Raw genomic sequence first — 19,921 nt, forward strand, 5'->3', positions numbered from 1 at the left:
TAAAGCATCATGAAATATTAAACAATAACCAATTCAGGCAGCATAAAATTTTAGATCAGAATATACATTTTAGATCTCAAGTAACATGTCTGGAGCCTGGAGAACCATTTTTGCCCGAATGAAGCACAAAGCCATTCATCTTCAGGAATTCATACCCATCTTTCGGTGAGAATACGACAGATGTCTTTCCTTTAAAATTGATCAACAGTTTCAGAGGGAAACCCCACTTATACGGGATTTCTTTGTCTCTTAAGACTGATGTAATGGGTCTAAAAAGCTTTCTTCCATCAATGGTCTCTTTGGAGAGGTCAGAGAATAACTTAAGATGACCAACCATAAGGTTCTGGGAAGCCCTTTTTTACTTTGACATAGTTCTGGATCCTTTCCTTGATATGGTAAAAGTGAATCCGCATTATAGTGTCTCTTGGTAATTCTCTTGGGATATTAGATGGTTTTGGCAGCCTATGGATATGGTCCACAATTAAATCAGAATCAGATAAATTTGGCAGCATATGTTTGAAGACAGATTTAATATAATCAGGAAGCCTATTAGGGGTAACATCCTCCGAAATACCCCTAATTTTGATGTTATTTCGTCTTGACCTATCTTCTATGTCAGCCAATTTAAGCTTTAGTTTCTGAAGCTCTACCTCTGTATCTTGTTTCTCCTTTGAAGTAATTTCATATTTTTTTTCCATATCCAATAGTCTTTTTTCCTGGTTTTCCAATATGTTACTGAATACATCCAAGGTTTCCTGGAAAATTTTGGTTTGTTTGTCAAGATCTAATTTAAGTCTAGCGCTAATTTTATTGGCAAGACTGGTCATAAATGCCTCCATAGAGTGACTGTCAAAAGATTCAGGAAATACCGCACTTGATCCCATCAAACTTAAGCGAGATTTTTTGGGGCTAGGATTTGGAGAGTAGGTATTAGAAAATTCGTCTGATGAATTAGTTGCAGAGGAACGATCATTACCCCACTCTTTCAAGCCTTTCCTTTTTGATGAAGATGCTGAATCCATGTCTTCAGGATCGGCGGTCTGAAGCACAGAAAATTTGTTGTGGACCTCCAATTTAGAGCTATGAGTCTCCATCAAAGGTTGTTGTCTGTCTTTTTTAATTGGAGATCTTGATTTTCTTGGGCTCCCACAGAAGGGGATGTTTTTAACGCAATATGACTAAGTCGATTGCTTCTGTTATTGTTTTGTGATTTTGATGAGGATGAGCTTTTATTGTTAGACATTTTCCTGGTATTTGTAACTCTTATAAATGTGAGATAAAATAGACTGTTATAATAGATCAGCTAATAAGAATTACTGTATTAGTCCGGAACTGATCTGTTCAATTGTGTACTTTAGGGGTTAAATATAAGCTTTAAGTTTCCTATAACTCTGCAATAACAATTCTTAATACTCCAAGAGAATAATATATAAAGAACAATAAAACCCCAACAGCAAACTGCACCAGATAGCCAAAATAGTAGGTATATGCTAATAAATAGGAATTCTCATAAAGTCATTCATGTGTGGTAACAATAACAGTAAATACCTTAGATGAGGTATCACAGAAAGAAAATAATGTTAAAATTATTCATAGTATGAAACTCAAACGAGAACACACTTGTTTAAACTAAATTGCCTGTTCAGTTGGCTGTATTAGTAATGTCCATTCACCTGCAGTGAGTCAGAATTGTCAATCAGCAGATTGCACTGAGGAAAATGACGATGAATAACGACCTATTGTAATCCACTCCAGCCTCTGTTATTATCTGAGGGAGGCTAATGTAAAAAACTGAACAACAATTCCACTGTATGAACTGTAAAAGTAATTCTGACCACCGCTATTGCCCACAGCAGCTCGGTGTTATCAGCCACCACTGGGAACCGGGTTTCTTAGTAAAATTGATGAAAATTCCAATGAATAACAACCTGTTGTAATCCTCTGTAGCCTCTGTCTCTATCCGAGGGAGGCTAATGTAAAAACTGAATGACAATTCCTCTATAGGTTGAATAGATGTCACCACTGAGGTGTCTGTATTTTACCTCAGAAGAAACAGTCTCCAAGTGATTTGATGTCAATTAATTACAAAAATTTTGATGAAGAATTAATCCATCACATAAAAGAGAGCAAAATTGCAAACTTATCATGAATTTTATGATGAATAAATTAAAAAAGTCAGTCATAAGAAGTCTGTCAACTGCGAGGCCATTAGGCCTCAGTGTCACAGCACAGTAACAGCTGATGGTATATCCTCACAGGAAAAATATCTTAAATGTGAAAATTTTCTTCCAAAAAGTGGGTAAGACGTTTAACAGATGTTCCTTGACATTTTTTGTGAGGAATTGTGATTATTGGCCCAGTTTTTGTAGATTTTAGAGGAAATTACCTCAGAGCACCAGACAAGTGCGACTCACGCCATCACTGCCCTAGGCCGCGCCCCATTCGTAACACTTTGTAAGGCTGGGGTCACACTGGCGAGGAATACGGGAGAGAGAGGCGCAAAAAGCGCGCATTAGACACGGACCAATGATTCTCTATGGGGTCCCTCGCACCAGCCGTATATTTCTCATCCGTATTCTACACTCCGTGCCACTCGCAGCATGCTGCGATTGTCAGCGTACTACGCCCGTAATACGCCAATGCAAGTCTATGGGTGCGCAAAAAATACGGATTACACACGGAGCACACATGTGACTTGCGAGAAATACGCACCGGTGTCTTTGAGCAAAGCCGACAATTCAGTGCGCTATACAGTAAACTCACACTGACAGGTTTAATAAAGATAGAAAGAATAGATATAGACACATAGAGAATATATATATATATATATATATATATATATATATATATACATTCTGTGTGTCTATATCTATTCTTTCATTTCTTTATTAAAACTGTCATAGGGCTCCATTATATGTCCATTTTGCAAGCCTGCGAGAAAATCTCACCATACGGATTACATACGGATGCTGACATGCGCAAAATACGCGACCACACCTTGATTACGGATGAAATACGGAGCACTGTTTAGGGGTCTGTCATCCGTATTACGCATGTAAAATACTGACCGTATTTTGCGCAGGTTAGTGTGACTCCAGCCTAACACGTTTATCTGTGTTGAGCTCCTCTCAGCTAATTTCTGACCACATTGAATTTAACTTTCATGTGGTCTCTGTTCGTGACATACAGAGGTGGTCAGAAAAGGACTGATACGAGTTACAACCTACCAGTAAGAGGTGGATCACACTTCCGTTTTTTGACGTCCGTCAAAATCCGCCGTTTTGCAAAAAAAACGGATCCGTCATTTTTTTTGGTGGATCTGTTTTTTTCCCAGCGAATTTTAGCGGATCCGTAAAAAAAAAAAACGGATCCGGTAGCGTCCGTTTGTTGCAAAACGGAAACGGATCAGTTTTTTCACACTTTGGCGGATGCCAAAAAACGGAAATGTGAAACAAGCCTAAGAAGGAGCTCACTAACGGATTCTTAGCTCATTCTGCAGGGAAATAAAGAGCCTTTAAAAGCCAAATTGCACAACATTTTCAATAAAACTGAAATTCATGTATTTTGGCCTAAAAATCTTTATTGCATTTAATTGAAAAATGTCCCAAAAGGTGTCAGGATAATTTAAACTTGGACTTGTGATTATTTAGCTTTATTCTTCTGCAATACGGTGTCAGAACTGTGCTCAGATATAGCAATCCCAGCACAACGTCACATATGAAACCCTCCAGGAAGATTCCTGGCTAAATTTGCATTAACAGAACAACGAATGACCCCATAGAGCAGTTTCCATGTTGTACAATAAGGGTGTGTGCAGACGCTGCGGAATCCGCTGCGGATTAATCCGCACGGATTTTGCAAAAACCGCAGATAAACCGCAGGTCAAAAGACCTGCGGTTTGGTCCTGCGGATTCACCGTCTCCACAATGGTGGAGATAGGAACCCGCTGCGGATTCCGCAAAAAGAATCCGCAGCGTGTGCACATACCCTAAAGGTGATCCATGAATTATGAATTGACAGTGGACGTCAAACAAGTGAGACTCGGATGCCTTACCTAAGATGTCCTTTCTCCTTCACCTGTGTTGCAGATTTCAGTATTCAGCAGAATCATTCAGCACTCTTTGTGGGAGAATTGAAGGGATTGTCCATTACTTGACAACTCCTTAAATGATATAACCCCTCAAGTAAAATAAAAAGCACCCTATACTCCTTTTCTGCACTGGCGCCGTTTCAGCAATGTCAGTGCCAAGTCACCTGGAGTTCGTGTGACATCGTTATGCCACATGAGCTCTGCAGCCAGTCACTGGCTGCTGATGGACTGCTTTATTCACAATTCCCTTAGATAAAACTGGCTGCTGTCAGACCTGGCTCTGACATTGCCAGAACAGCGCCGGTGTGGGAGGCGCTGACATTGCCGGAACAGCGCCGGTGTGGGAGGCGCTGACATTGCTGGAACAGCGCCGGTGCGGGAGGCGCTGACATTGCTGGAACAGCGCCGGTGTGGGAGGCGCTGACATTGCCAGAACAGCGTCGATGTGGGAGGCGCTGACATTGCTGGAACAGCGCCGGTTTGAGAGAGGCACTGACATTGCTGGAACAGCGCCGGTTTGAGAGAGGTGCTGACATTGCTGGAACAGGTCCGGTGTGGGAGGCGCTGACATTGCTGGAACAGCGCCAGTGTGGGAGGCGCTGACATTGCTGGAACAGCGCCAGTGTGGGAGGCGCTGACATTGCTGGAACAGCGCCGGTGTGGGAGGCGCTGACATTGCCAGAACAGCGTCGATGTGGGAGGCGCTGACATTGCTGGAACAGCGCCGGTTTGAGAGAGGCACTGACATTGCTGGAACAGCGCCGGTTTGAGAGAGGTGCTGACATTGCTGGAACAGGTCCGGTGTGGGAGGCGCTGACATTGCTGGAACAGCGCCGGTTTGAGAGAGGCACTGACATTGCTGGAACAGCGCCGGTATGGGAGGTGAACATAATGTTTAATTTATTTTACTCAGAAGATTACAGTATTCAGAAGGGGTTATCCAAGTAGTGGACAATCCCTTTTAACTGTTCTCATTTAGCAACCATTATCTTGCATTGTCACCATCAAGGAGGATTAGAGGAGAAATAAGAGGCACAAACCAAATAGGTCACACAGTACAGTGTAGATGACTTTTCACATTAGCAAACTTCAACAGTTCACACAGCGGCGGCTGCTGTCTCCACCATAAGTTTCGCTGTTGCACCAACAGCCTGATGTGAAGATTGTTCAGAAAGCATATTACGGGATAGGTAGCTAAGCTGGTGCAGAGGAAAAGTGGAGTCAGGTCATTGCTTTGAAAAATAAGAGCTGAAATGGGATTGGTTGTCATTAACAGTTCCACTTTTCCTCTCCCCAGTGTTGCTTGTGGCCCATCCTCTTCCAGTAGATGTACATCTGTCGCTGCAGTATACAGAATAGGGGCTGTAAATGGAATGTGCCTTAAAAAAATGTTTTTCAACTGTTGTAAAAGTGTTTTTATTTATTTTTTTACAGTATAAAAACGTTTTTAATGATAGAAAATATGAAAAATAAGGTAAAAAGGTTTGATGTTTTCTACTTTTAAACAAAGGGGAGCGGATGCTGAAATTTGAAATGAAAACCTAGTGTGCTGCACGCTCGCATTACGACTGCTGTAAAAGTGTTCGGGATCCTACATACCTAGCGTCCCTCATTACCAGCTATTGTTGGGCTGGAGGCTGTAATATATTGGTTACTGTAATCCCAGTTTTGGATTATAAGAAAATATGAACACCACAAAATATTATAGTCATATAAAGGAAGTAGTGGGGCTACAGTTGATAAAAACGTATGATGTCAACCAAATTAACTAATACATTCTAAAAACAAACCCTATAAATCGAATGCTACCACATATTTACCTCAAAATAAAGCCTAAAATGCAGAAAGTGACCCCATAATTAAGCCTAAGACATTTACATAACCTTAAAGGGACACTCCGGTCAGTTGTGACCGGCCTTTCCTACCCACACATTGTTCGTGTTTTGTGCCCCTTTTTATTCCTGTTACTACATGTCCTCCACCCTGAAGCATGAAGTGGCTGCCATCTCTGTAACTCGGCTCTCTCTATGTAGATGTCAGTGGTGGGTGGACACTGCAGACCCCACTCCACAGTGGCGGAAGCGTAAAACTGGCCGTTAGCAGCACTACGTCATGGAGCCTGACCTAGGACTGAGGTAATTCCACGTCTCATCCAAGCCTCATCGTCGCTGTTATGATCCTGCCGGGGACGGCCATTGTTATAATCCTACATGATCTAATGACGGCTCTGCCCTGTTATCACAGGCTTCAGCTGCGGTCTGATGGGGGGACAGATGGGGGTCTCTGTAATGGCAATATTGAAGTGAGTGAAACTTTGGGAGCATGAATAACTCCAAGACTTTGACTAAAGACCAGATTTTTAATTTTTGCCTGAACTGACCATTTATAAATAAGAATTATCTCTGATGAAATGTGAGGAGGCAAAAATAGAAAATAATTCTCTTCGAACGTAAACGAGTTCTCCATCCAGTAAATATTAAAAATTGCCGTCATTTACCTGTTAGGATAATTTAAAAAAATTATGGTAAAGATTTCTGAAATTTACGTACATAATATGGCGCCACCTGGTGTTCAAAGTGTGTATCGATGTCCATGGCCTCATAAGTGACGGACATGCCTGGCCAGTGACTGTGCGCAGTGTCAGGTCTCAGGGTAGGGATCCTCTGATCACTGACCAGCTCCCTATTCCCCTTCACGTCCGGGATGAGCGGGAGCCTTCACAGTGGCACAACAGTATACCACAAAACGGTGTATGTCACTCTGTGTGACCATCAGACGCGCACTGGTGGGGATACACCAGGGTCAGACCCGGGACCAGAGGGTATGTATGCATTATACATGGTCCCAGCCAGTGGATGTCACCTCACTCCATACACTTGTATGGCGCGAGGCCGCGGCCACTGGATGGCTGCTTCACTAGACGAGGCGCAGCCTTTCTCAATATAACTGTATGGAGCGAAACTTATTTAAGACTTGCCACTTCCTATAACTAACATAAACATTAAGTTATGTCATTTTTTTCCTTATTTTTTTAAAGACTATTATCTCTAAGAGATAAATACTTTAGCCCTATAAGAGAGGGAGGCTGGGGGAAGCTGAAGTCTCTCCACAGCCAGCAGTAAAGTCACACTACAAATTTCTGAGACTTCCTTCCCCTGGGCCGCGAGGTAACACTGTGGCGGGGAAGCTAAACTCCTCAATCATTGAATTTGTGCCTGTTTTTGCCTATTTTTTTGTATTTTTGCCTGTTTTCCATCTGTTTTTTTTTGTAAAATTGTTTATTGAAGTAGTAAACATTACAGAAAAAGAAATCAATCACGACTGCATTAACGTATGTAAGATTATACATCAGAGACAGTAATGTAGACATTATAGCATGGAATTAGCCAAAAGATAATTGTCATACATTAGGATATACAGTGGCTTGCGAAGCTATTCACTCCCTTAGCATTTTTTTCCCATGTTTTGCTGCCTCACAACCTGGAATTTTACTGTTTTGTTTTCAGGGTTTGCATTAGTTCATGTAACGAACATGCCTACAACTGTGAACAATTGGTTTTCTTTTTATTGTAGAGCAAACAACAAATAACTGAAAACTTCAGTGTGCATAACTATTCATCTCACCCCCACCCCTAAAGTCAGTACACTGTAAAGCCGCCTTTTGTGGCAAATACTGCTGCAAGTTGCTTTGGAAAAGTCTGTGTTTAACACATCTTGCCACTGGGATTTTTGCCCATTCCTTAAGGCAAAACTGCTCCAGCTCCTTCAAGTTAGATGATTTCTTCTGGTTAAATGGCAATCTTCAAGTCTGACCACAGATTTTCAATTGGATTTGACTAGGCCACTCCAAAACATTTCCACGTTTCCTCTTAAATCACTCGAGTGTTGCTTTAGCATTATACTTTGGGTCATTGTCTTGCTGGAAGGTGAACCTCCGACCTAGTCTCTAATCACTGACAGACTGAAACTGTTTTTACTCAAGAATATCCATATCAATATATTTCCACCATCTATCTTCCCCTCGATTAAGGCCATTTTCCCTGTCCTTGCTGCTGAAAAACTTCTCAACAGCATGATGCTGCCACCACCATGTTTCACTGTGGGGATGGTGTTCTTTGGGTGATGAACTGTTTTGGTTTGACCCAAGACTTAGCGTTTACCTTGGTGGCCAAAAAGTCAAATTTTTTGTCTCAGCTGACCGCAGCAGCTTCCTCTTTACATTTGGGGAGTCTCCCACTTGTCTTTTGGCAAGCTTAAAACAAGCCTTACAATTTTTGTGCGTAAGTAAAGGCTTTTTTTCTGCCCACTGTTCCATAAAAACCACCTCATATGGAGTGTACGGCTTATTGTGGTCATATGGACAGATACTCCAGTCTCTGCTTGGGAACTGTGCCGCTCCTTTATGGTTACCTTTGGTCTCTGTGCTGCCTCTCTGATTAATGTCCTCCTTGCCCAGGCTGGGAGTTTTGGTGGACGGCCCTCTCTTGACAGGTTTGTTGTGATACCATGTTCTTTACATTGGATGAGCTGCAGCTTGAAAAAGAACATATTGTTCGATACGCGTTGCTGTTTCTTTCCGCTATGATGGGGCATGTCCGTTTATCCTTGTTCTGCCTTAAATAAATTTTTGCATATTTGGAAGCTGGAAACTTTTTTCATTATTGAAATCTAAACTGCCCGGAACAGACCCCAAAGGAATAGATAGCCCCCAAACATATATTGTCAGTGAGACAAGATGAAAACACAAACGCAGACAGAAAAATAGACTGAGCAAACGATGGGGCCCACACTGACTAGACAGGACAGGAAAGGAAAGACACTCTGCAATCACGCAAAACACCCTGCAAAAAGTCCAACACGTCTGATGCACAAAAACACTGAAGTCACACGACTTCGCCCCCACTATATCAGCACTCTGGTATATTCTGAAAGCAAAGCAAAAAGAGACCAATATAAAAGGGGACAAAACAAACTGGCACATGCAGTAACATATGGGCGGTGATTCAGCACAGCCACAGCCGGAGCTAGCTGACCCGCACAAAGCAGATAAACAAAACCAGATCAAATGCAAACAGAATAGCAAATTAACCACTTAGCTGAACATGCAGGGAATGAGCAGGAGACATCAGACCTCAGGGGGCACAGGAAGAAAATCACCGGCAGGGATAGAGGGAGTCAGCTGTCTTAAATCCCAATCAGAAACCCCAGATCTCCAATCGTCTTCCTCATTATCAGGTGGCAAGCCTTTGTCAGTGAGATCAGCTCCACCACCTCCAGTAACCACCAGAGGGAGCCCAGAAAGAGAACTCTCAACCTGACCAGCTCCACTATCTTCAGTAATCACCAGAGGGAAGCCAGAGAGAGAATTCACAACAATGGCCCCATAAGTTGCTCCATACAAAAAATATGCCCCATATATAATGCTGCACAAAAGTTAATAATGGCCCCATAAGATGCTCCATATAATAATATTCCCCATATGCTTCTCCATAAAGGTTGATGGCCCCATAAGATGCTCCATAGAATAATAAGCCCCATATAAAGGTTATGGCCCCATAAGATACTCCATAAATATATATGCCCCATATGCTGCTGTGATTAAAAAAAAAATAAAAAATGACATACCTCTCGTCGCTGGGGGCCAGGTGCCGATGTCCTGAGCAGGCGGGGAGACAGGCGCGCTATGAGGGCCAGGTGCTGGTGTCGCCGATGGGTCAGGGCCCCGGCACCTGCGATATTCACCTGTCCCCGTTCCACCGCCGCATGCCGCTCTATCTTCTGGGTCTCTGCAAGTGACTGTTCAGGCGCACGGCGGTGAGACACGTGAATATCGCACTGCTTTCCCCGTCATACTCCCTCCTGCCGTGGTCTCTGCAGTTCCTGCCTCTCTGATGGTCTCTGGCGCCACAGCTCCTTCCAGTGTTCAGCGGTTACATGGTACCGATCATTAAACTAATGAATATGCACATATAGTGCAGAATGGCTGCTGCTGGCTCTGTTGTGTTGAGAAACTCAGATTATCCCTTTATAAGCAGTTCTTTGAGAAGATTAACCCCCTATGGACTGCATAAGGACGCATTCATTACATGTCTGCTAATTAACAATATTCTGTATGTAGTGACGTTCAGCCTCCTGACAGTAGATGATTTTGTTTACCGTATATATTATCCTAGAGAAATAATCCTGAAATGCATCGCAACATTTGAGATTTGCTTGTTTGCTAATTTGTGAGAAAAATTAGTAAATTAATTTGCTCATTATATTTTTTGGAACCGCAATAAAACAAGTGAAATAATGAGTCCATACTGAATCGTGCCCAGATTGGACCCCAAGTCTCAGGTACCATGTAGAAACAGATCCCTTCTCACACTGGTTCATCCCAGAGATGGCGATTGTCACCAGGTTTTCAGTTCATTCTGCTAAATGAATGTAAAGCCTGCTTGTCTGTAATACCGGGGGAAATCATCTCAGCTGCTCACGTTATGCATTTGAGAAAAGTCATTTTAATTTCATTTACTGTCACTTTTTATTAGTTTTCCCAGAATTTTAAGGTGACCATACACAATCATCTAAAATTGATCAAAGCAAACAATTGGACCTAAAATGATCGCTCTCCGCTTAACAATGAACAATAATTCTAACAGACTGATGACTCATTCATTGTCTGGAAAACAAAGATAGTCTAGAAACGATCACTCCTGCAAGAATGTTACCATAAAGATTCTTTGATATCATAGGACATATATGGCCAGTCTTAATGACTGTAACATGACCATCCATCCAGAAACCTACCTCTATCTAATTTATATGGCTCCATTACTTTATTCCTTATTCATTAGCTGATGCAGTACTTCTTATTTAAGAAGGACGTAAAAGCTTCATCTCGGTTATGACCGAGAGACCACCATAGTGTCAGGGAGTGCGGCTTGCTTAAGGACCCTAAAAGATTAATCTGCTTCTTGACATTTTTAAGGTACCTTGAAAGGGGATGCTTCAGAACAAAACTCTGATGAAGAAGTGAGTAATATTCAATCAGTCTAATACTCATTTGTCAACAGTGCAAACTATTTCCTGCAATGGATGTAAATTGAAATGATTGTGTCTCTATGTCTTTACACCAGTGGTCCCCACCATTTCTTTCTTTTAAGAGCTGCATTCCGCTATGATAGATGGTCATGAACCACATCCAGTGCTCTCCGAGTAGTAACATCCAGCTCTTTCTCTCTCCCCCCCACCTTGGGTAATGACATCCAGCTCCCAACCACCAATTGGAACACCCAAAGGCCAGAGCCCCTATTCCCTGTCTAATGACAGCCAAAGTTCCACCCCAGAAACAGAGGCAGTGTACTTACATCCAGGACTGCCCACCATCCCACCAGTCTGTTTTCACGGATCAGGTTCTCACACCGCACTACTGCATCCAACTCCTAGCACATTATTATTTATTATTATAGCGCCATTTATTCCATGGCGCTTTACATGTGAGGAGGGGTATACATAATACATACAAGTACAGTAATCTTAAACAATACAAGTCACGACTGGTACAGGATGAGAGGACCCTGCCCGCTAGGGCTCACAATCTACAAGGGATGGGTAGGATACAGTAGGCAAGGGTAGAGCTGGTCGTGCAGCGGTTTGGTGGATCGATGGTTACTGCAGGTTGTAGGCTTGTTGGAAGAGGTAGGTCTTCAGGTTCTTTTTGAAGGTTTCCATGGTAGGCGAGAGTCTGATATGTTGTGATAGAGAGTTCCAGAGTAGGGGGGATGCGCGGGAGAAGTCTTGTATGCGATTGTGGGAAGAGGAGATAAGAGGGGAGTAAAGAAGGAGATCTTGTGAGGATCGGAAGTTTCGTGCAGGTAAGTACCGGGAGACGAGGTCACAGATGTATGGAGGACTCAGGTTGTGGATGGCTTTGTATGTCATGGTTAGGGTTTTGAACTGGAGTCTTTGGGAAATGGGGAGCCATTGCAGGGATTGTCAGAGGGGAGAGGCCGGGGAATAGCAGGGGGACAGGTGGATTAGTCGGGCAGCAGAGTTTAGAATAGATTGGAGGGGTGCGAGAGTGTTAGAGGGGAGGCCATAGAGCAGGAGGTTGCAGTAGTCAAGTCGGGAGATGATGAGGGCATGGACTAGGGTTTTTGCAGATTCTTGGTTGAGGAATGTACGGATCCGTGAAATATTTTTGAGTTGAAGTTGGCAGGAAGTGGAAAGGGCTTGTATGTGTGAAAGCGACATCAGTGTCAAGGATAACCCCGAGACAGCGAGCTTGTGGGACTGGAGAAACTGGGCAGCCGTTTTCTTTAATGGATAGGTCCGTTGGGGGGAGTCACGTGCGATAGGGGAAAGATGATTAATTCTGTTTTATCCATATTAAGTTTTAGAAATCTAGCGGAGAAGAAGGATGAAATAGCAGACAGACATTGAGGGATTCTGTTTAGTAGGGAGGTGATATCTGGTCCAGAGATGTTGATCTGTGTGTTATCAGCATAGAGGTGATACTGAAAGCCATGAGATTCTATGAGCTGTCCGAGGCCGAAGGTGTAAATGGAGAAGAGCAGGGGCCCTAGGACGGAACCTTGCGGGACTCCGACGGATAGGGGGGGGGGTGAGGAGGTTGTGTGCGAGTGGGAGACGCTGAATGTCCGGTCTGTTAGGTATGACACAATCCAAGATAGGGCCAAGTCTGTGATACCAAGAGATGAGAGGGTCTGTAGTAATAGGGAATGGTTCACTGTGTTAAAGGCAGAGGACAGGTCCAGGAGGAGGAGGACAGAGTAGTGTCGCTTGGCCTTGGCGGCTAGTAGGTCATTGGTGACCTTAGGGCAGTTTCAGTGGAGTGGTTTGGCCCGGAAGCCAGATTGTATTCGGTCAAGGAGGGAGCAAGAAGAGAGGTGGGAGGACAGTTCAAGATGGAAATTCTCTGACTGATAGTGCCATCCTCTTTTGTCATCCCATACGGCCAGTATATGCACCTCCTGACCTGCTCTTCTGAGCACGGCTACTCACAAATGTCACTGTCTAGAGAGCTGCTCTTCTTAGCTGTTTGCTAGTCCCGGTCTAGCTGGCAGACAGTCACAAGCCATAGATCATGGGCCCGCGAACCACAGATTGGGGACTTCTGCTCTATGCCTTTATTGCATATAAAATTATTTCAAAAAGTTTTATCTACATGTTGTCTATGCTGTTGTTTCTTCTGGCAGTTCTCAATGCATATCGTGGGTATGGGAACTACTCTTACCCTTCTCTTTTCTTATTCTTGCAGGAAGTGGCTGTGGGCTGTGAACCGCCAACCAGTCGTCTCTTCACAGAGCCGTCCTAGTCTTGTCTCTGAGTATATAAGGCTGCCTCATTCCTTGGTACTTTGTGCAAAGGCCTCACCAAATACTGACCTGTACGGACAAGATGCTGAGGGGAATCGGACTGCTGACAGCCTTCTGTACTTGGTCATTTTATTATTCTATTTCCAACCCCTCTAGATTCAAAGGAATAAGTTTATATTGGTGAACCTGGAGTATCCTCAGGATAAAATGGCCATGACAACGCTGTCGATGAGCGAGACATCTGACAGTCCACACGTAACTCCTCCGTGACAAATAACATTGAATACTCTCGTCCAGCACTACTGCAAAATTTCTCTTTCATAGAGGTGAAATGTTAGAGCCTTGTTCTTTCCATGTGTCATCTGAATGTTTAGAGTTTGGATGCTTGTCCCTCACCACCATTCCATGTCAGATAGTTGGTCTGTCACCACATTAATTGCACATTTGTTTTGTATTTTTTTTTTCCAATCGAGAAAAAATGATCAAACACTGATGTTTTACCAACCAAACTCTGCTGACCTACTGGTCAAAAACACTGATGAAACTTGAACCAATTTTTCCATAAGTAAAAAAATATTGATGCGTGAATGAGTCCCAATAGTAAGGTTTTGTTCTCTTTTGTAACAATGGAGAGTATTTCTATTAAAGGCACATTGTGTATAAAGCAATCTATACAAGTAGAAATCTGTTTACCATCTGGAATTCAGGGTAGGTGCTCAAAATTGTAATACTTCAATAACCAAAGTATTCAGTAGAGGACAGATCATTGTGGTCTCCGTAGGACTTCTGTGTTTCTATTTTCATCTTCTTGGGGCACAACCAAATTGTGATGTGATCTTACAGTTAATAGGAGTTGAGCCCCAACCAAATAAATACCTTACCAAACTATACAGCCTGACACCACAAAGAAGCTGTAGCTAAAAAGCTGAACGTGTAAGTAATGTAAAGTGTGCCAGTTTGTTATTACATGGGCTCAAATAATACCAATTACTCTGTCACCTCATGGGGGACACAGAGCCATGGGTGTTATGCTGCTGTCCACTCGGAGGCGACACTATGCATAATCTGAAAAAGATTAACTATGGCTCCTCCTCTGCAGTATACACCCCTGGACGGCGTTAGCCTTCTCCAGTTTTTGCTTAGTGTCGCATAGGAGGCACACCTAAGGATTACAGATGAAGAAAAGTGGGTCTCCTGCGAGACTCCCGACATGGCTCCTTCCTCGGCCCCTTTTATAGGGTGCCTGGTTGAAGTCGAGATGGCTATTCCCCATGTCGCTCCTTCCCCAGTCCCTCGGGTGCTGGTTCGAAGTCGAGACCCCCCCTCCTTCCCCAATTCCCTTTGGTTTCTGGGTTGAGGTCGAGGCGAGGATAAAGCCCCCTGAAGGTGACAGCAGCACCCTCCCTAGTCCCCCTCTGGGGGCATTAGGTTGAGACGCCTCAGGTAGGGCCTGCACAGGCAGCACTCTTCAGCTCCCAGCAGCATGGGCCAGCACACTGTGCCTGCATCCAGGGACCCCAGCCCAGCTGTGGACTCCTGTCGGGACCGGGGGGAGTGCAGGCAGGCATGGCACATCTCAGACACAGGGCTCTCTGCGCCCTGTTCCTCTGGCAGCAGCAGGGGGGATCCTTCAGCCCACCCCCCCTACCTCCTATAGCCCCACCGCCATCCTGCCTTCAATCCGGGAGGGCCCGTTTCAGATCCGATCCCCTCCCGGACTTCCGCGCCGACCTGGAGCCCTCTTGGGCATCAGACATCTACTTTAGGCCTAGCAGAGGCCGCCACCTTGTTTCCGTCCCCCGGATGACAAATATGACACTCTACAGGCCAGCCAGTCTCCGGGGGGCACAGGACTGTGGATCTTCGGCGCTGGACCTAGGGGCACACTGGTGGGGTAAGATCACAGCTGGGGTTCTTACTCGGCTGTGATTCCATATTCCTATAAGGCCCCCTAAAGGTTCCTCTGCATAGCCATCCCTGTAAGGCCCCTCTGCATAGCCACCCCTCTCGTGCACTATGCCGGGCTCAAGGCCCAAGAGAACCAGGCAGGACTGCTTTTATGCATTCTGCACAGCCTGCAGAACCACTCTCCCCAGTGGCAGCACGTACCCGCACCCCCGGGACTGTATCCAGACTACTGGGTCAGAACCCCCAGAAGCCCCTACCAATGCTGCGGTGTCTGATACCACGCCGGAATGGGCTACTCAGATGTCGCAATCTATGACGCAGTCTATAGATAACCTAACCTCCATATTGCTTCAGACTCTGCAGGGTCATGCCTCGGCTGTGAACATTACCCAGCAAAGGGAGAGCTCGACTCAGATACATGTCGTTCCGGGCACATCCAGACGTAAGCGGACCCACAGGTCGCGTTCATCTGCGTCATCCCATAGCACACGGTCATCCCCCTCTAGGGAGAGACTCCGTAGTTCCAGGTCACCTAGACTGTCCCCTACCAGGGACAGACAACGCAGATCTCCACAGCGATCCCCGACCACAGAAGACCTCCGCCCCAGTTCATCCACCAGGGGACGCCTCAGCGATACACAGGATTCTGAAGGCATCTGTGACTCCGACTCAGACAACGAAACGGAGGGGTCCCTGATCCCAATTCCCCCTAGCAATACAGCACTAGTTGAGAACGTAATCTCTTCCATCCATCGGGTGCTGGATATTTCTGATCCGCCCCCCGGAGGCCCCAAAACACAAGATTTCCTTTGAAGGTGTTCTGAAATTTAAGGCGATCCTTAACAAGCCGTTCTCACAGCCTGAGAAGAAATTCACCAATCGCAAATATTTGGAAGCAAGGTACCCCTTCCCGCAGAAGGACACCAAAGAATGGACAGATCCACCCGAAGTGGAGCCCCCAGTCTCTAGACTAGCAGCACAGACGCTTCTCTCACTGCCAGATAGCTCAACCCTCAGGGACGCAGCAGACCGGCAGGTAGAACGCATGGCTCGTTCAATTTTCGAGACTGCAGGGGCCTCCCTGGCTCCCGCGTTCGCTTCAGTTTGGGCTGCGAAGGCCATTCTGGCTTGGGCCAAAAAATTACAAGCTGGCCTCCAAGCACCAACTCCTGAGCTGTCGGACCAAGCGGTTCAAATAGCAGTTGTAGCAGATTACATGCTTCATGCAGCTCTGGATTCAGCAACGGGTGTAGCGGGGATAGAATCAAACGCCATCACGATTCGGCGAATCCTCTGGCTGCGGGAATGGAAAGCGGACGCGGCCTCAAGTCCCTCACGCACCTCCCGTACCTCAGTGGGCGGCTTTTCAGTGAAAAGTTGGACACAATGATATCCAACGCCACCGGGGGTAAGAGTACCTCTCTCCCTCAACTGAAACCTAAACGCACTTACAAAAAGCGTAACCAAACACGATTCCGATCCTTTCGGAATTCTTCGGGCTGGTCTGTCTCGCGTTCAGCACAAAATCGTAACCTTTCCCCACGCAGGGACAACTCACGGTCGACGCAAAGGCCGGACAAGACCTGGCAATCAAAAGCAGGCCAGTCAAAGCCCAAAGGAGGAAAACCTCAGACTTTCTCCTCATCATGGCTCACGAACTCCGGAAGACACCCAACCCCTAGGCGGACGACTTTTGCTCTTTCAGCAAGTCTGGCTGCCTATTACAGAAGACAGGTGGGTCAGGGAACTAGTGTCTTCCGGATACAAGATAGAGTTCACTTCCAACCCACCGAACCGATTCTTCCTCTCTGTCCCCCCAAAACCGCCAGCCAAGGCTCGTGCCTTCCACCAAGCGGTTTCCTTCCCGCGGCCGAGCGCTTCTGAGGGTTCTACTCCAATCTATTCGTAGTCCCCAAAAAAGGAGGCAGCGTACGGCCCATACTGGACCTGAAACAACTCAACAAATATGTACGGGTTCGTCACTTCCACATGGAGTCCCTTCGGTCCATCATTGCGTCCATGGAGAAGGGAGAATATCTCTCCTCCATAGACATAAAAGACGCATACCTGCATATACCGATTGCTCCCGCCCATCAGAGATTTCTCAGGTTCGCAATCGACCAAGACCACTACCAGTTCGTGGCTCTCCCGTTCGGACTCGCCACGGCTCCCAGAACGTTTACCAAGATCATGGCAGCCACCATGGACATTCTACACTCCAGAGGCATAGTAGTCGTTCCATACCTGGACGATCTCCTCATCAAAGCTTCCACCTTCAAGGACTGCGAACTCAGCGTCTCAATCACAGTCGACACTCTGAGTCGCCTGGGTTGGTTAGTCAACCTACAAAAGTCATCGACTACCCCGAGTCAGTCTCTGACCTTTCTGGGAATGCTATTCGACAACTCCAGGGGTCTGGTGCTCCTTCCCAAGGACAAGGCACTGGCTCTCCGTCAAGGAGTTCGCATCCTTCTCCGCAGCCTCCCCCCGATCTCTCCGATTTAAAATTAAACACACGGGGGCACCACTGACATTAATGGGGATCCAACCAGACCTATACAAAATTGATGCTGATTAAAGAGAGAGAGGAAAGGAATAGGCCACACGATGGGGATCACCCAACATAAGAGTTAGCAAAAATTTGTAACAATCTTTATTTGGACACAAACAACTAAACACCCAATTGTTAAAAACATTTAAAATTAGTCATACATGTGACTTAAACATCTAGGTTCACAATAGAACCAAACCCTCATAACTACACCTCCACATAAAAACACCTCAATAACAGACCATATATGTATGTAGATAGCATACCACAGTATAAAAGGTTTTGCATGTAAACTGGCTCACATTCATGAATAAATGCACATACCAAAAATAAAAATATTGACAATTGATAGCAGAAAAATAAAACAATATTAAAGCCACATATGCTATATACACAGGAAGAGATGGTATAAACCATATATCAGCTAATTATAATATATATGATCTAATTTACCTGTGAGAAATTGCACAAAAAGCCCACAAACAATATCTGGCCTATATAACATGCTGATGCAATGTTATTGATCAAATCCCTTAGAAGTGCATATATTTCCCTAACAACCGCTCAGATTATCATGTTTGACCAAGCGCATTGAAATAAAATGATATTGGCTAAAAAAATAGCCGCATAAAGGGAAAGCAATGCTCGACCTTAGTTTAGTTATGCACTAGTTTCCAATCAGAAGTGCAGTGGAGCCTGAGCGTCCTGAGACCCGACGTGTGTCGCCACCGATTGTGGCTTCGTCAGGGGTCCTGACTGTTAGTTAATTGTGTCTTTTATATATTTAGTTAGTTCAATAATGCAGCACAGCTGTGCTAACACTTACCAAAGAGGCAGCATGAATAACGTGCGGCTAGTGACTGCTTTGCAAAGCACCTGCCCGGGCTGAATTCTGCCCAGAGCGCAGATGCCGGCGTATACATCCTGGAAGTAGATGGTCTAATGTGATGATGGTTAAACACAACAATAAAGTTATGAAAATCAAAGTTTAAGAGCTTATAGTGCATACACAAGATAATCATTGCCTATAGCATCAGATCAAGATTTAACAAACCCAGCCTGCGGCAGAACACAGATCACATGGTCTAATAGATACTCTATGCACAAATAAGTGCTGAAGTTCTTAAAACACTATTTATATTTATGGTACCACTTAGATATAAAACAGAAATGGTGTTTTAAGCACTTTAGAGGTTATATGTGAATGGATTCTAACCGACTCATACAATAGGCCTTATATCTATGTTGCACCACAAATAAAAATGGGGTTTTAAATGCTTCAGCGCTTATATGTGAATGGAGTCTAACCAATTACTATAATGGGTCTTATATCTATGTTGCACCAGAAACAAAAATGGTGTTTTAAGTGCTTTAGAGGTTATATGTGAATGGAGTCTAACCGACTAATACAATAGGCCTTATATCTATGTTGCACCACAAATAAAAATGGGGTTTTAAATGCTTTAGCGCTTATATGTGAATGGAGTCTAACCAATTACTATAATGGGTTTTATATCTATGTTGCACCAGAAATAAAAATGGTGTTTTAAGAGCTCTAGAGGTTATATGCGAATGGAGTCTAACCGACTACTACAATAGGTCTTGTATCTATGTTGCACTATAAACAAAAATGGGGTTTTAGGTGCTTTAGTCCTGGGACAGGAATCCCTTTTCCCTCAACAGGGAGTTCCAGCTAACATCGTCAACCAGGAGGTCCCTGCACTGGTGGCTCAAGCCAACCTCGCTCGCAATGGGAAAATCCTTTCTCACAGGTCAATGGAAGGTCCTGACCAGCGAAGCGAGCTTGACGGGTTGGGGTGCGGTGCACCTACATCACAGGGCACAGGGAAAGTGGTCACCAGTGGAAACAAACATGCCCATCAACATCCTGGAAATTCGTGCCATCCTGGCGTTGAGAGCCTTTCGTCACTTACTGGCAGCCTCTCATATCAGAGTACAGTCGGACAATGCCACGGCTGTGGCATATGTGAACCACCAAGGCGGGACACGCAGTACCCAGGCGATGAGAGAAGTGACACATCCTCCACT

General features: G+C 44.8%; 1 protein-coding gene across 4 annotated transcripts in view; it reads left to right on the forward strand.

Annotated features, from left to right (window-relative positions):
- The window catches only part of CLCC1 (chloride channel CLIC like 1), a 125,351-nt gene extending 111,270 nt beyond the window's left edge, over window positions 1-14,081 (forward strand). The window contains exons 12-14 of one of the 4 annotated variants that reach the window (XR_012233663.1): window positions 6,124-6,225; window positions 11,064-11,107; window positions 13,356-14,081. Coding sequence is in view for 3 of the 4 variants with exons in the window: in XM_073582852.1 (XP_073438953.1) it covers window positions 11,064-11,107; window positions 13,356-13,412 (101 nt within the window). In the remaining variant the exon portion in view is untranslated. The remainder of the gene's footprint in view (window positions 1-6,123; window positions 6,226-11,063; window positions 11,108-13,355) is intronic. The other 3 variants (XM_073582853.1, XM_073582852.1, XM_073582854.1) reach the window with 3 other exon arrangements.
- The last annotated feature ends 5,840 nt before the right edge of the window (window positions 14,082-19,921 follow it).

The sequence above is a fragment of the Dendrobates tinctorius genome, unplaced genomic scaffold (assembly GCF_039654945.1).
Source record: "Dendrobates tinctorius isolate UK_male_01 unplaced genomic scaffold, ASM3965494v1 ptg000074l, whole genome shotgun sequence".
Taxonomy (NCBI): Eukaryota; Metazoa; Chordata; class Amphibia; order Anura; family Dendrobatidae; genus Dendrobates; species Dendrobates tinctorius.